The 15503-nt window shown below is 41.5% G+C and overlaps 1 protein-coding gene across 1 annotated transcript in view; it reads left to right on the top strand.

Annotated features, from left to right (window-relative positions):
- The window catches only part of LOC115656064 (cystathionine gamma-lyase-like), a 44981-nt gene that overhangs the window by 15515 nt on the left and 13963 nt on the right, over nt 1-15503 (top strand). The window contains exons 4-10 of the mRNA XM_030572335.1: nt 3336-3445; nt 4152-4283; nt 6519-6576; nt 8897-8974; nt 11681-11833; nt 12096-12217; nt 14081-14133. Of these exons, the coding sequence (XP_030428195.1) occupies nt 3336-3445; nt 4152-4283; nt 6519-6576; nt 8897-8974; nt 11681-11833; nt 12096-12217; nt 14081-14133 (706 nt within the window). The remainder of the gene's footprint in view (nt 1-3335; nt 3446-4151; nt 4284-6518; nt 6577-8896; nt 8975-11680; nt 11834-12095; nt 12218-14080; nt 14134-15503) is intronic.

The following is a 15503-nucleotide window of genomic DNA, read 5'->3' as shown; positions in this document are numbered from 1 at the left end:
TACAGCATTTGTGGCAATGTGTCAATTGATGCTATGCGGTTTTGTGCCGGGGCCATGGCATCGAGCTCTGCGGCCACGAGGCATGGCTTCTTCCCTGTAAAGTGATTACTCTCTTCAAACAAGCCCTTTGCTTCTCTAAATTCACAGGATCTCTCCTCATTGGAGAAAAGTTGGATAAGGTAGTGGTTGAAAATGCAGCTAAGAACATAAGAGCAGCCGTACCAGGTCAGACCAAAGGTCCATCTAGCCCAGTATCCTGTCTACCAACAGTGGCCAATGCCAGGTGCCCCAGAGGGAGTGAACCTAACAGGCAATGATCAAGTGATCTCTCTCCTGCCATCCATCTCCATCCTCTGACAAACAGAGGCTAGGGACACCATTCCTTACCCATCCTGGCTAACAGTCATTAAAACCATTCAGTCCTCCCTTCTCCGCTTAGTGCTTCTAAGAAGGCCCTACAAACCCACGTGCAGACAGAGACACTTCTTTCATCCATTTTCTTTATGGAGGTTCAAGAGAAAAGACAACACATATGTAAGGAAAAACCTTGGAACTGAGGAGTGAGGGGAAAACCTCCATCTTCGGTATCACAGTGAGCAAATGTACCTTGACCCAGACCTGAGCTTTGGAGACAGGATGTACTATTTTCAAGACAAATGGTTTAGTTCAACCACAAACAAATGGACTGGAGAGAGAGCATGCCAGAGTTATTCTCTTGAGATGAGGGCACCACCACACCCCCTCCGACAGTTTCCAGTCAGCTTGGATCCTGCCAAATGCAAGTTGTCCAGAGGTGGAAGACCTCATTCTGAAACATGTGTGATAGGATTTCCCCCCAAAAAACGCTTTTCAGGGTTTTACTCTGTGTTCTTCACTATTCAGAAGGGCACAGGAAAAATCAGAGCCATCCTTGACTTCAAAAGGCTCAACAAATGGCTGAAGAAAACAAGGTTTCAGATGGGGATCCTCGCTTTGATAATGTCTGTCTGTCTCAAGGGGACTTCCAAAGCTCAGTGGATTTGGTAGACGCCTTCATCTAGCAGCCTGGCTATTGAAAGGGAAGTGTTTGCTGTGCTAGGCCTATCTTCAGAAGAGAGAGAGGACTTAGCTCTCCTCTAGGAGAGCTTGCACTCTAAAAGCCTACTCATCTGTTTGGACTAAGTTCAGCCTTTGGTGTCAGTCGAGCATGGAGCAAACCCAAAAGTTCCTGGGTTGCAGTTACTGTAGACTTCCTTCAAGGGGTAGATAAGGGACTTCAGGTATTAGCCCTCTGTAGCGTACTGTTCATAGAATCTTTACGCTCCCTGACCAAGAACCTTCAGGTTTCCAGGCTTCTCAGAGCAGTCAAACTGGCAGTCGGACTGACCTTCGCTAAATGGGATCCACCGCTGGTGTTGAAAGCCCTAACCACTCATCCTTTGAACCCCTGACTTCTGCATCGTCATACTACCTCTCCATCAAAACCTGTTTTCTGGTGGCCATCAAATCTACCCTGTGACTTTCAGAACTGACAGCCTTATCTGTGCAGAAACCTTACTGCATATTCCATGAGGACAAGGTGGTGCTAAGAATGCCAGAAATTTTCTTGCCAAAGGTGAACTTTCCTTTCCATGCCTCAGCACCCAGCTGTGAAGCTGTGGCACACTTTGGATGTTAGAAGAACACACAAGATTTACATCAAGCATATGGAGTCAGTGAGGAGGGCAGGCACCCTGTTTGTCTCCTTCCAGCTGAACTCTAGGGCTCAGAATCTTGATGCTCCCCCTGGCTAGATGGATCAAATTATGTATTGTTGAAGCATACAATGCAGTCAGTGTTCCTGTACCAGAAGGAACCAAGGAGCTCTCCGCAATATCTATGGTGACTTCAGAGCACGTGCTTGCACTACAGAGATCTGCAAAGCAGCAATATGGTCATCAATTAAAATCTTTATCAGATGCCATAAAGTGGACTTTGTCTTCTGCGGAGGGCTTCTTTGGCAGGAAGGCCTTAAAGGTGGTGGTCCAGTAATAACCATGTTGTTTGAGCAATCTTGTAAAAGGGAGAGGTCCTTTTTGTTTCCTTTCTGTTTGTTCTATTATCCCTCTCTCGTCCTGTTCGCTGCTTTGCATGTGTAGCAGAAATGTGGGAGACAATGGGCTGCAGAACAGAAAATTTCTTACCCAATAATTTCCTTTCTGCTAGCACCATCTCCCACAATTCTGCCCACCCTGGATGGCTTGTCAGTTGAGGGTCAACACACGCTTTGGATAAGTTACCACAGTGGTCCCCAACCTTTTTGTGACCAGTAGCACGTTCATGTTTTCAGAAGAGTGTGGCGGGCGCCAGCAATTTTTCAAGGCTTATTTTGTATTTGTACATTAAATAATATGAAAAACATCCTATTTAATATTACATAATATATGAATTGCTAAGATAAAAAGGGTAATTTTACATGTAAAAGGTATTAAATTAAATTATTCAGCAATTACTCTTTCACATTACCATGTGAATTTGCTCTTTTTTTTTCTACCTGTAAGAAAAATTAAGGACTTTTTACAAAATAAATATCAAACAGTTTTCATCTTATTTAGTTTAAAAAAGTAAAACATTGTTGAACTGCTGGTCCAAATATATTTATTATTCCTACTTTAACGTAGAATGAAGCCAGCAGCCCTGAAGTTCTCTGTCCCCAGCAGGCACAGGGCCACAGCTTCTCTCTGTCTTAAGCCATGGCCCCGCACCTGCCAGAGACCGAGAACACTGGCGCCTGCAGCCCCGGAGAAGCCGGAGAGAAGCCACAGCCCCGTGCCTGCCAGGGACAGAGAAAGCTGGTGCCTACAGCCTGCAGCCCTGGAGTACTCTGTCCCCGGCAGGCGTGGGACTCCAGCTTCTCTCCCCTGCTGGGCACTAGGCAGGCGCACATAAATGCTCCGGCGGGCAACACGTTGGGGACTACTGTTACCATATAATCAAGGTCTAATATACATAGTTACTTGGCTGGCATTTGAATTATTGTTGTTAAATGTGTTTTCTACAAGTTATTACACAACTTTGGCACAAATCATCTGGTGGCAAGCCCAGAGAAAAGGGAAAAGTGGCAGCTTGAATTGCATACAGGAAGGGAATAGCCCATCCAGTCATTAAAACGTATTTTAAAAAATACAAAATTACTAGTCTAATTTTTGCATAAAACGTCCTGCCTTTATCTTCCACCCACCCTCCTGAGCCTTTCTTACCCATAAAATGAAAATCAGTGAGTGTGCTCTAGTGTTCATAGAAAATTTCTTCCCTCTTGTCAAATAAGTGTAAAGCAGAAACATGTCTTTCATAATACAATGTTTCTCCTATCTTAGGTACAAACAGATATTTCAGGAAGGTAGCCTCCAGAATGGGTGTGAAGATTACTTTTGTTGACTGTAGCAAATTGGAATGCCTGGAGGCTGCAATCACACCAGATACAAAGGTAATGGAAGAATACTCCTGAATTCCATTGGCACTGTGTTTTGAATGATTTTGTTTTGTTCCTTTACAAATGCTGTTTTTATTATAGGAGTGTAGCAGTTCTTAGGACAGGTTTTTATTTATGGCAGAAAGCACAAACACAGATCTTAAAAGTTCTGAAGTCTCTTCTTGGGAACACTGTGCTTTTGGGGGCAAATTCAGAACACTGCAGGGGTCTTGCAGAGAGAGGAACATTTTTTATTGGGCTAGTAATAAAGATTTGTTCAGAGGTGAATGTTGTAAAGGGGCTTCTGGGTTGAAGAGGAAAGGTTTTGCTGTTGACTCTGTTCATGGTTAAAGGCTGCTTTTTCATGAGTTCTTTTTTAGTAATTACACTTTGCACAGCTGGATGGGAATGTGGCATTTGGCAAACTAATATGAAATACAGCTAATGATTTTTAAGAGCTTTTCTTAAAAATATGAAGAAAAATTCACGATTATATTGGTAAAGGTGTTGCTAAAGGAATTCTAAGAAAGGAGGGTGCATGTGTGAGTGGGAGCCATAGCATCAGGCCCTGATGTAAGTATGTGAGGCTGTCAGTCTGGTACTCTCTTCAGAATATATGTGGAAAAAGAAAGTGTCCTTTTAAAAAGAAAGTTATAGGTGATGGTACATTATGTAATTTACAGATATTTAAAACTAATGATTTCTGTTTGAAAAATTACAGCTTGTTTGGCTTGAAACTCCCACAAATCCCACCCTGAAGGTGATTGATATTCAAAGCTGTGCAGATGTCGTCCATAAACATAAAGACATTATTATAGTAGTAGACAACACCTTTATGTCAGCATATTTCCAGGTAAGCTGACTGAGTGTCTGGAATAATGGGAAGGCTGGTACACAGGGATTTATTTTATTTATTTTATTTATTTATTTATTTATTTTTAATGATTTCTAATGGCAGAAGGGACGATCAATGAAGAACTGTGTTCTCTTGGCTTCTGGTTTGTTTTAAAGCTTTCATGCTGAAAGTATGATGCACAATTGGCTCGTTAATACTGATCTGATCCAAAGCACTTTACACCATTTAAAGAATGAATTGGAAAAAAACCAGCTAACCATATAAAGATGTGAGATCTGTTAAAACAAAGAGGCGAATTAGTTAATGGTTGCACTAAATCAAAACACTGTGCTAGTGCCTTAGATAATTGGTGAAGCTAATTTTTTACCTTCTCTAACTGTGACTTAACATGACCTTTTTAAATGGATTTTCTGATTTGGTTGCTTTTTCAGTTAACTCCTCTTTAAATGGGTGGATTCTTCTCCTGTCTTGTTTGTTTTACTCTAGGACACCTTTCTGGACATTACACTGTGTTTTAATTGTTTTTGTGTAAAAAATATAAATCTGTAATCTCATTTGATTTGGAGAACAAGTGAACAAAATATTTTAACACTACGACCTCAATGTATTTGAATGCAGCATCTTCGAAATATAGAAAAAACCCTTCAACCTCTCAGCTACACAGTCTTTAGTTATTATTTGTTGTAATTTGGAGTTTATTATTTTGGCCACAGAAAGCTCCCCTATTTTTTTCCATTTGTGCAGCAGGTAATACTTTTTCAAGTTAAAAAATCCTGAAGTATAGTGAATAAGATTCAGACAAAATAGAGTTTCTAGTTCATGCCAAGACACACACATACACTTTTCTGATTTAATGAAAATTAGATTAATTTACTGCATTTTGGGAACACGAATTGTTGTGTTTGATTTGCTTTTTAATTTCTTCATAAATTTAGGAGGCGCTACAAAATAACGGATTTGTATGTGATTAAAGTAGGTCTGCACAAATACAAAGTCGTGAGATTTGGCATTGTCCAGGTAGTAGCTCATATTCTTCCTTTTAAGGCACTGGTTCATATAAGCAAGTACTTTAAAGTTTAAGTGTGTGCTTTGCTGAATTGGGGCCCTAGTTTGAAAAAAGTGTAGTGATCTTTTTTCTAATTTTGGCTCTGAGTTGCTTCTGCAAGACTCAGTATGGGAATGTGTTGAAGGAGCAATATATCAATAACTTGTCTAGTTAGTATGTCTGTTATCTTGATCACAAGAGAGAAAATCTATTTGTGATTAACTCTGTAGGATTGTCTGACAAGTATTAAAAGGTAATGTATTGAACACTTGAAGGTTGCTACTGGGACACACTGCTGTGAGGATAACTATCCTCAGGAATTTATTACTACTTCAATATGTTGCATATAGAAGAAAGCACTAGTGCTTTAATTACCATTCCACTATTGAGAGATGACAGCAAGACCATACAAACTACTGTACATAGTCTGACAGCAAGATTTTTCTACTTTTTTGTTCTGAATCTATTAATTATATTAGCCTTTTAACACGCTGAACAAACATAGTATAAGTGTTAAAGAGTAATAATTTGCAGTCTGTAATTTAGTGACTGATGTAAAATCAGATCATTTTTAGAGAAAGCAGCTGTTTGTCTGGTCATTTCCAATTACTCTTTCCTTGGAAGAGCAATTTGAAAACTTAAGCAAATGTGAAGAATTCTGTTTGTCAGTTGCTCCTGCTCTAAACTTTAAATTTTCCTGAGGCAGTGTCATTAAGGTGAAAGACCAATCCAGACACAAATGTAAAAAAAAAAAAAAATGCAATGAACAAATTGGCCTGGTTACCTGGGCCTTTCTTTGAAGAGGCTTAGGGTTGTGATTGTTAGGGCAAATTATTTTGTATGTGCAGTTAACAGTGATTAGGTTCTAAGCATGTTGAAGTGGTTACTATTCTTTATGTGCCTATAAGCCGTCTGGTAGGTGCAGTCTGTAAATGGAAATAAAATAATTTTAAAAACTAGGGGTAGGATTTTAAGTGCTCTGCATTGCCTTAACTCTTCTCTCACTGAAGTCAATAAGAGATAGACAGTGCTTTTGAAACTCCCAGCCTGCGTGTGTCTTGTTACCTGAGTCTTCTGTTTTTTAATCACCAAATTTCTGCTTTCTGTGGGATGAGGTGAGAATAGTTTGTGATTTGAAAATGGTGAAAGAATGTTAAATCAGATATTCTGTGTTTGTTCCATTTTAGCGTCCTTTGTCTCTTGGGGCAGATATTTGTATGTATTCTGCAACCAAATACATGAATGGTAAGTGTCTGAATATTACATAGCTCAAATGTTCTCTTGGTTTTGTCTAAAACCAATAATAAGTGCCATAAAATATCAGTTTCTATTGCTGCTTCATGCTCTTTGTTCTCCATATCTGTCTAAAGAACCCTCAGAAATTCTTGGTATGAGGAACCCTATAAATGGGTGGTATTTCTACCCAATTCCTGACCACAGCATACACACAACAGATATTGCCCAACTGATTTGCCTTCATTTAATTAAAACAACAACGCCCTGAAACAGGACTGTACTTTCAAACCTTAGCTTTTTCCTGAGCATGTTGACGAGGATTTCTCCATCCAGGACCTTCTTTGCCTTTCTCTCTTGTCTGTGTTACTGAGAGCCATTGGTTGTAATGACCCTCAACTGTTAGAAAAGCACCATGTGCAAAAATGCTGAGTGGAAGGCCACAAGTGACTGGCGTTACCTCCTGAAATGTGTAGGGGTAAATAGTCAGTGGAAGCTTAATAAACTGGGTGCTACTTTGGGTGGAAAACACTTGCACAGTAACAGGTTTCAGACTCTGACTGCTGTCTGTCTTGATAGCTCTTAGCTCTGACAGCTCCCTCAGCCAGTGTATCCCTTTAGATCATGGATATCCCCTTCTAAATTCCCAGTCCTCATTTACAAATCCTCTTTTCCTGCTCTGCAGGTCCTCACCTGGATCTCCAGCTATGCATCACTGACCCACAAACCCACTATGTCCCCCAACAGAGTCCCACTACCCCCCGTCTGGCTGGCCACTCCCCAGCCAGCAACTGCAGACAGCTTAGTAAAGTGAGTTCATCAGTCAGTGAGTCTTAGATGGATTGCTGGCTGGGGCTGCAGTAGCTGGTGCAAAGCTGGTAGACAACCCCTCAGCTACCAGGGGCCATTACTGGAGGTCGGGGATTGTTTGTTTCACTGAGGAGAGTGTACTCTGGCAATTTCAAGGGCTTCTCTGAGATAAAGAGATCAATCAGTAGCAGAGCAAAAAGTCCTTTATATTCCTGAATGGAGCTAATGATCTGATTTCCAGGATGAGTCAGAAGAATAGCTCTGTACTTCCTTACAAGACCCGACAGCCTGTCACTCAAGTACATACAGGGTTACACCACTCTATAAACCAAGGGTGGGCAAACTTTTTGGCCTGAGGGCCACATCGGGGTTCCGAAACTGTATGGAAGACCGGGAAGGGAAGGCTGTACCTCCCTCCCCAAACAACCTGGCCCCCTATCCGCCCACTCCCACTTCCCACCCCCTGACTTCCTCCCTTAGAACCCCCAACCCATCCAACCCCCCTGCTCCTTGTCCTCTGACCGCCCCCTCCCGGGACCCCCCGCCCCTAACTGTCCCCCCGTGACTGCACCCTCTATCTGACTCTCCCTGTCCCTGGACTGACCTGACCCCCATCCACATCCCTGTCCCCTGACAGGCCCCCCGGACTCCCACACTTATCCAACCCTGTTCCCCTTCCCCTGAGTGCACCTTCCCCCGAACCTCCGCCCCATCTAACCGCTCCCTGTCCCCTGACTGCCTCCGAGGACTCTCTGCCCCTTATCCAACCCCCCACTCGCTGTCCTCTTATCATGCTGCTCAGAGCAGCAGAACTGGCAGCCGAGTCGCCCGGCCGGAGCCAGCCATGCCACCCCGAGCTTGCAGCCCTGCCCCCCAAAGCGCTAGTGGCACAGTGAGCTGAGGGGACAGCAGGGGAGGGGCTGGGGACTAGCCTCCCTGGCCGGGACCCTCCCTGGCCGGGCAGGATGGTCCTGTGGGCTGGATGTGGCCCGCGGGCCATAGTTTGCCCGCCTCTGCTATAAACACTTGTTATGAAAAAAATCAAACTTTTTGTTAAAGTGAACAGAAGCCACTAATGTGTAGTGGCCACTATCACTAAAACTGGCTAAGAGCAGTATCTACTGTTGTGTCTGCTCCATAGCAACAAATGAGCTGCTAGGTGGAAGTGTTAGGTGCTGGTGTTTTACCTGTTTTCTAGCAAGTCGAGAGTCGGGGTGTCTCAAATGTCAGGTATTCAGAGATGAGGGCAGATGCCAACTGTTCCATTGTACAAGCAGGCTCTGCCAGCGGCTACAGAGCATAGCACTAACCATGATCTAGGAGGCTAATCTGGATCTTGGCCTGAATGTCAGTGCATAGATGATGGCAGCAGTGAGGAGAAATATCTGATGTCTTGAACAGCAAAAACAGAAAAGGAAATATGTAGTAGCAGGACCAAGAAAACAGCCCCCAACCCTTTATATATTGAAAGCTTCCTGACTACAAACAAGTTAACAATTTAATGCTCCTCTTTTATCTTCAGGGCACAGTGATGTTGTAATGGGATTGGTTTCAGTAAATTGTGATGATCTCTATGAAAGGCTCAAATTCTTACAAAATGGTAAGTAGCCAACACAGGAAATTCTTTAAAACTTACTGGATCCAAGTATGCCTGTACAGAACAGAAATTTTTGCATGTGGTGTATTTACATATATGAAATCCATGTATCTAGGCTACAAATATGACCCAAGAATTTAAATGGGATGGATTGTGGCCTAGTGTCCATAGCACTGGATTGGCACTCGGGAGATCTGGGTTCTATTCCTGTCTACCATCTAGGGTGACCAGAGAGCAAATGTGAAAAATCGGGACGGGGGTGGGGGGTAATAGGAGCCTATATAAGGAAAAAAACCAAAAATCGGGACATCTGGTCACCCTACTGCCAGCAGCCTCCTAGGTAGACTTGAACAAGTCATGTTGCTTCTCTGTGCCTCAGTTTCCCAAGCAGTCAAATGGGGATAAATAATACTGACCTTTTGAAAAGTGCTTTCAAATCTGCTGATGAAGAGCACTGTTTAATATGTTTATCACTATTTGCACTGCTTATTCATGGAAAGATTTTCTTCTTATTTTCAAGTGTCAGAACAGAAAAACAGGAGACAAAGTGGTTAATTGTCCTTTTAATTCATAATTAAATTAATTAATGGCCCAGTGGATTAGTAAAGGTTTCTATACAAGCCTCTGTTCCTTAGACCATGGGTGAGATCCTCCATTGAAATCAATGACAAAATTTCCATTGAGTTCAATGGGGCCAGAACTTCACCTCATGTGTTTAAATTCATCCCAAGTTATCTATTAGCCTATGTGAAATGAGTTGATAGTGTCAGTTTATTGCCAGGTGTCACAGCTCAGGGCAATTGTACCTGTATTCTCCCTCTGTGATTCAGCAAGGGCACCTACTCTCAGGCTTCTAGCTCCCTAGCCATTGCCTTTCTTGTGTAGACACCCATGTCTCACCCACTTCTTACTGGGGTATTTCCAGGCTGCACTACTTCCTACCTTGACTGTATTCTCCCTAGCAGAGGCTTGCCTTGCCCACTTGCTTGCTTTCTCTACAGAGACTGATAAGATTCATAAGTTATCACATAGCTCTTCCTGCATAGCCTATTTTATTCTTAAAATAAAAGCACTACAGACAAAACATATTAAAACCAATAAAAACGCATGCTACTAAGCTTATCAGTGATCATCCCGTCCCTAATACGGGATCTTCAGTATTCCACCCAAGGGGTTTCTTGTCGTTTCAAGTTAATCACAGCTTCAGCTCAGAACAGCCACCCACTTTAATGGTGCCTTAGTAGGCCACGTCCTTCCAATTCTTCCCTAAGGATTAGGGCCCTGCCCATTTGCTGGATCAGAAAGAAGGCCTTGAGGCAATTAGAAAGCAGGCTGTTTATCCAAAAATCCTTTCTTTGTCTGTTTGGTCTCTGAAGAATCAGTTTGAACTAGTATATGTGCACCTTGCCAGGGGAGTGGCCTCAAAGGGCTGATAGTGGAGGAATTACATTAGCAACCCCCTCCGACTAGAAAAGGTACATACGGTTCTATAAACAGCACACACACAATTACATAGTTAATACAATGGACCCTAACAGTATTAACCCCAATTCAATAAGGTTTAGCTTACTTCAAAATTTATCTTAATTCTACAAGGTTCCACAAGGTCCAGGATATCATTAGTCTGTCACAAAGGTGTTTGTGGTTTGGTTTGGTAATTACCTTTTTAATGGGGACCAATTCAGCAGCGACCAAGGACTGAATATAGAAATGCCTTAAATGAGACTCGGATCCTGGCAAGACTTGCATTCATGCTTAATGTTTAGGCTCTGTGAATAGTCCTACGGACGTCAATGGGAGCACTCCGCATATAAAAATAGGCATTGTATGTCCTTTGCAGGATCAGGGTCCTAGATAGCAAGCTTTGCCTGGCAGGAACTGTCTTTTACTGTATGTTTGTACGGTGCCAACAGAACTGAGCCTCTAGCCCCACTGTGCTACAAACCATTAATAACTGCCCTCATCTGTTGGAGGTAGACCTTTCAGACCAGGATTGAAGCAGTATCTGTTTTGTGGATAAACAGAGGAGCTTTGGCTGCAGGACTGTCAGGACAGTACCTTTCTAAACTTATTTAAATATTTGTTTTGTCCTCCCTAATACCCTGCAAAATATCTCCTTACACATATATAAGGAGGCATATAATTAATAAACTATTTTATGTAGCTGGTGTCCATTTTTTTATTTGTTTTCCTTTAGATCCATGACCCTAGCACTCAGCGCGCACACGTTATTTTTGTATGATAAGTTAGGAATCTTTTATGTTTTGGCAGCTGCATTTTTTGTCTATTTTTACAAATTCATTTTTATCCATTGAATAAAGAACACAAGGCAGGGCAAATACGAAATAAGTCTAAACAAAGTAATCTGAGAGAGTGCCTTATGTCTGATAAGATTCATCCCTGAGTCTTCAGTGTTTTAGCTCCTGCCTGACTCTCTTATATTTTGGGGGGAGGGAAAAAGGAGATACAAACTGTGTGTATATTTTCCTCTCTCCCTTATCTTGTTTTAAAGTTAGAATATTTTTAGTTTGGTATCAAAGTACTATGTTTGAGTTTCCAGATATACAGCCAAATGACACCCTGGTATAAACAGGCAAAGTTCCCACAGAAATCAATGGGAATTGCATCTGTTAACATCAGGGGTCAGTTTGGAAACTAATAAGGCCGAAGAGGTTTTTTATATATTTGTAATATTGTGCTATTTTATAGCCCTTGGAGCAGTTCCATCTCCTTTTGACTGTTACCTTTGCAATCGGGGTTTAAAGACACTGCAGATCCGGATGAAGCAGCATTTCTACAATGCACAGGTTGTTGCTCAGTACCTTGAATCAAATCCCCGGGTAGAAAAAGTCATTTATCCTGGTAAGTTGCAGGATTTCCGAAGAGAAGATATTTTGGTTCTGGCTCTGTTTGGTATAGGATGCTGTATTCCTAGGTGTTGCTGATACATCCATTGAATTAGATATGTATGTTTTACTCCATCATAGGCATTTATCTTGCAGTTGATTCTATGCTGCTTAACACTTGAAGTTTGCTTTTTATGTGCCTTAGTGTGGCTTGCTCTTCTCTGATGCAATTTTAACAGACTGTATAAGCTGTTTTATCAGAATGTGACTAATTTCAGGACTGCCCTCGCATCCTCAGCATGAGCTAATGAAGCGTCAGTCCACTGGCTGTCCTGGGATGGTCACGTTTTATATTAAAGGAAATCTTGAACAGGCTGAAATCTTTCTCAAGAATTTAAAGGTAATTTCCCTTCAAATGAATGTAAACTAATTCTGTAAGAGAACCTGATTGTGACTCAGTTAGGGTTCTGAGTGAAAGAGGAAGTGGTTATTTTCAAAGCAAGGACTCCCTTTCTATCTTTTTGGGAAGCTTCTAATCTATTTGGGTAGTACCACAATCTAAATAATGGATAATTATGAGATGGGAGAGTAATGAGAAGGAAGAAAAGGATGCATCAGCCCATTTGAAGTGTTTATAATCATAGCTGGGGCTTATATAGCAAGTTTAAACCATGTGTTGCTACTGAAAGTATTTGCATATATTCCAACAACTGTTAATGCATTTGAAAGCAGAAGAACTGTTTCTGATGTAACACTGCTAAACATTTTAAAATACTTGACAATAGAAAATGCCTTTTGAGACTTCTTCATGATCAATGTTCCAAAAGGAAGTGCTGCCTCTTTCTGGCAGATCACCTGACAGGTGTTCTTGTAACATGAGCTTTAAAGCATTGTTTAGCTCCCTTTTTCTTAAACATCATTTTAACTTGTTCATGGCTATTGTTCTCTGGACACAGTTTGGTAAATTTTTTAAAACAGAACCAATTAGTATCTATATTGACAGGCAAATTAAGGATTTCTCTTTCTCCATCCCACCATCCCACCACCACTAGCCCTCACTCCCAAATAAAATCACAACTGAAATTTCACATAATCAAATAACATCCCACAAACAAAGGTTCGAGTACAAAAATGAGTCTTTCATCCTGTTCTGGAAGGTCAGCCATCTCTGCCTCTGTTTGTTTAATAGGGAGAATCAAATTCCAGAATCAAGGATTCACCTCCCTCTGAGTGTTTTTACCTCTAGCCCCTCCAGTGTCCTGGCTAATCAGTTATTGGGCTGATGCTTAAGGAAAGAGGTGTTTTCTAAAATAGACTTTCTGGGTATACAAGGAGTGGATTACTCCTGAACGCAGAAGAGAGAAGAGGAACAATAGCAGCATACTGATCCTGACAGCAGTTGCTGCATCCTCAGCAGACACACATCTACTGTATATTTCTGAATGCAGCAGAGTATGTAGAGAGCATTTTGTCATCTAGTGCAAGAACATATCTATGATTAAAGATCAGAGATTAGTGAAGACCTTTAATGGGTGGTGGGCATTCCTCAAAGGATCAGCAATTGAATTCTGTTCAGTATCCAGCAGTTTGGATTCTCCTCCAAATTTCTGGGTTTGCAAAATCATATGAGGCATCTTGAGAGAAAAGAATCTCATGACCTTTTTGCTTCTAGTAAGGCTGCAGACATAAGTAAAATACTTCTGAAACAATGTTGCATCAGTTCTGCCCTTGATTGGGCCCAGAAAGTGTAGTGGGGCATGAAACTGAAGAATTAATAGTTAGGACAGGAGAGGGATGTGGTAAAGAGAGAGGAGGGAGTAATTTCAATTTAAACGTTTTTTTGGTTTGTATTTTTAGTTCTGTTCTTTTTTTTTCCCCCAAAGAGATTCACCCCATCCCCACTCTGACTATACTCAAAGCTCAGAGGTGCAGCCCGATTAGCCCTGACAAAAATTTCTCACTTGAGTTACTTACTTTCTCTTCCTTCTCTTCTTTAGGCAAGTTAAGCCAGATGTTTTCAGATCCAGTAACATTTTGCTAGTAAACTACATACCAATTGTTTTTTCTTACTGCATCCAATATTTTTTCCATGGTATGAAAGTTTTTTGTGGTTTTCTAGTTCAGCGAATTCCACTTCAAAATTAAGTAAATTATAAAATGTAATTGCCTTTTCCTCTAAAATGTAGCTATTTTAAATCCTCTTGCCTTTGTTTCAAGTAAACAAGCAGTTTTTCAAAGTGAACTTTTGTATTTCCTGCTATAGCTTTTCGCGCTGGCTGAGAGTCTGGGAGGATATGAAAGCCTAGCAGAACATCCGTAAGTCAGTCTTCCAGTAGAGATTTAAGATGAAACAATCCTTAAATTGCACATACTGTGGAAGAAGAGCTTCCGTTGGATTTTGTGGTCGTATTGAAACTGTGTAGTGTTTAAAATTTGAATGTTTCACTTTGTGGCCAAGCACCATAGAGCTAATTTTTATATCATATGAGCATTTTATGGCTGGTCAAGAAATAAGCAGTGATGAGATCTTATTTTAGGAATTTAAACAATGGAAGACTCTTGCTTTGAATGGTACAGTATGGTGTCACCAAGACCTTCCCGTGATTTCTTTACCTCCACTCCAGTCCCATAAAATGCCAGGTAAAAGGATCATAACAGCAGAAAGTACCCCTAAAAGCCATGGTTCTGTCTGATGGAGATTTCCCCTATTTTAGGCATTGTGGAAGATGGCCATAAGGCTGCTTTCTAAGCAGTGGTGCAAGTAGAAATCATTTCTTGCCGGTACTGCACTCATAGGAGGGACACAAGTGGGGGGAACGTGACCTCCCCACATGGCCCTGCATGTGTTAAACAAATGCAGTTGTAAAATGATACTTTAGGTCCCTGGTGCCTCCTGTACTTCCAGGTGTCATTGAGGATCCAGCAGCACCCCAAACTGAAAACTTTTTAAATGAAAGAAGGATAATCACCCCATTTTCCTTTAACACACTATCAGTGCCTCCCTTATGTCCAAGCTAAGCAGCTGCCTGCTTGCCTTTATCTAAGTATTGCTCTCCGCCAGGCACTGAGAAAGCAAAGCTCTGCCATCTGGGTTTGATGGAAAAGAGGAAAAAAACAGTTTGTGCCATGTGCATCTTGATAGAACTACAGCCCACATTGTTTTATTATTTATCTCAACATGACATAGAGGAAGGGCAATCAAAATCAGCCTGGCAGAACATGCATGAGGAGTATCTCTGGACAGTTAAGCAGTTGATCAAAATCACAGTCTCAGATCTCTTGGGGCCAAATCCTGTTCCACTGAAAACAAAAGGATTTTTGCTACTGACTTCAGTGGGAACAAGCTTTGACATTTGGAGAGGAAAGAACAGAACCACTCAAGCAAGAGCTACGTTGCTTATACCACAGGTATCAAAGGCTGCTGACTCATGAGAAAGTCAGCAGAGCAGACATCTGATCTTTGTCCATTGCAAGGCAAGAGAGAAATCAGCAGTCAATGAGGCTAGAACAGTCTCTGTACCATATGCAACTCATAAGTCCATCTGCAAAGGATCAAGGAATATGAAGGCTCCAGATTACCTTGAAGTCCTCAGTCCCTTGGTTAGAACGCTCCCATTAGTATATGTTCATTGTCCAGAAGCTGGAACAGGAAAGAAGCAAATGGAGATGTTTCCAGGGCCTTTTTC

This window comes from Gopherus evgoodei, chromosome 8 (genome assembly GCF_007399415.2).
Source record: "Gopherus evgoodei ecotype Sinaloan lineage chromosome 8, rGopEvg1_v1.p, whole genome shotgun sequence".
Classification (NCBI taxonomy): Eukaryota; Metazoa; Chordata; order Testudines; family Testudinidae; genus Gopherus; species Gopherus evgoodei.
Note: the sequence above shows the minus strand (reverse complement) of the source record. Positions and strands in the feature narration are given on the sequence as shown.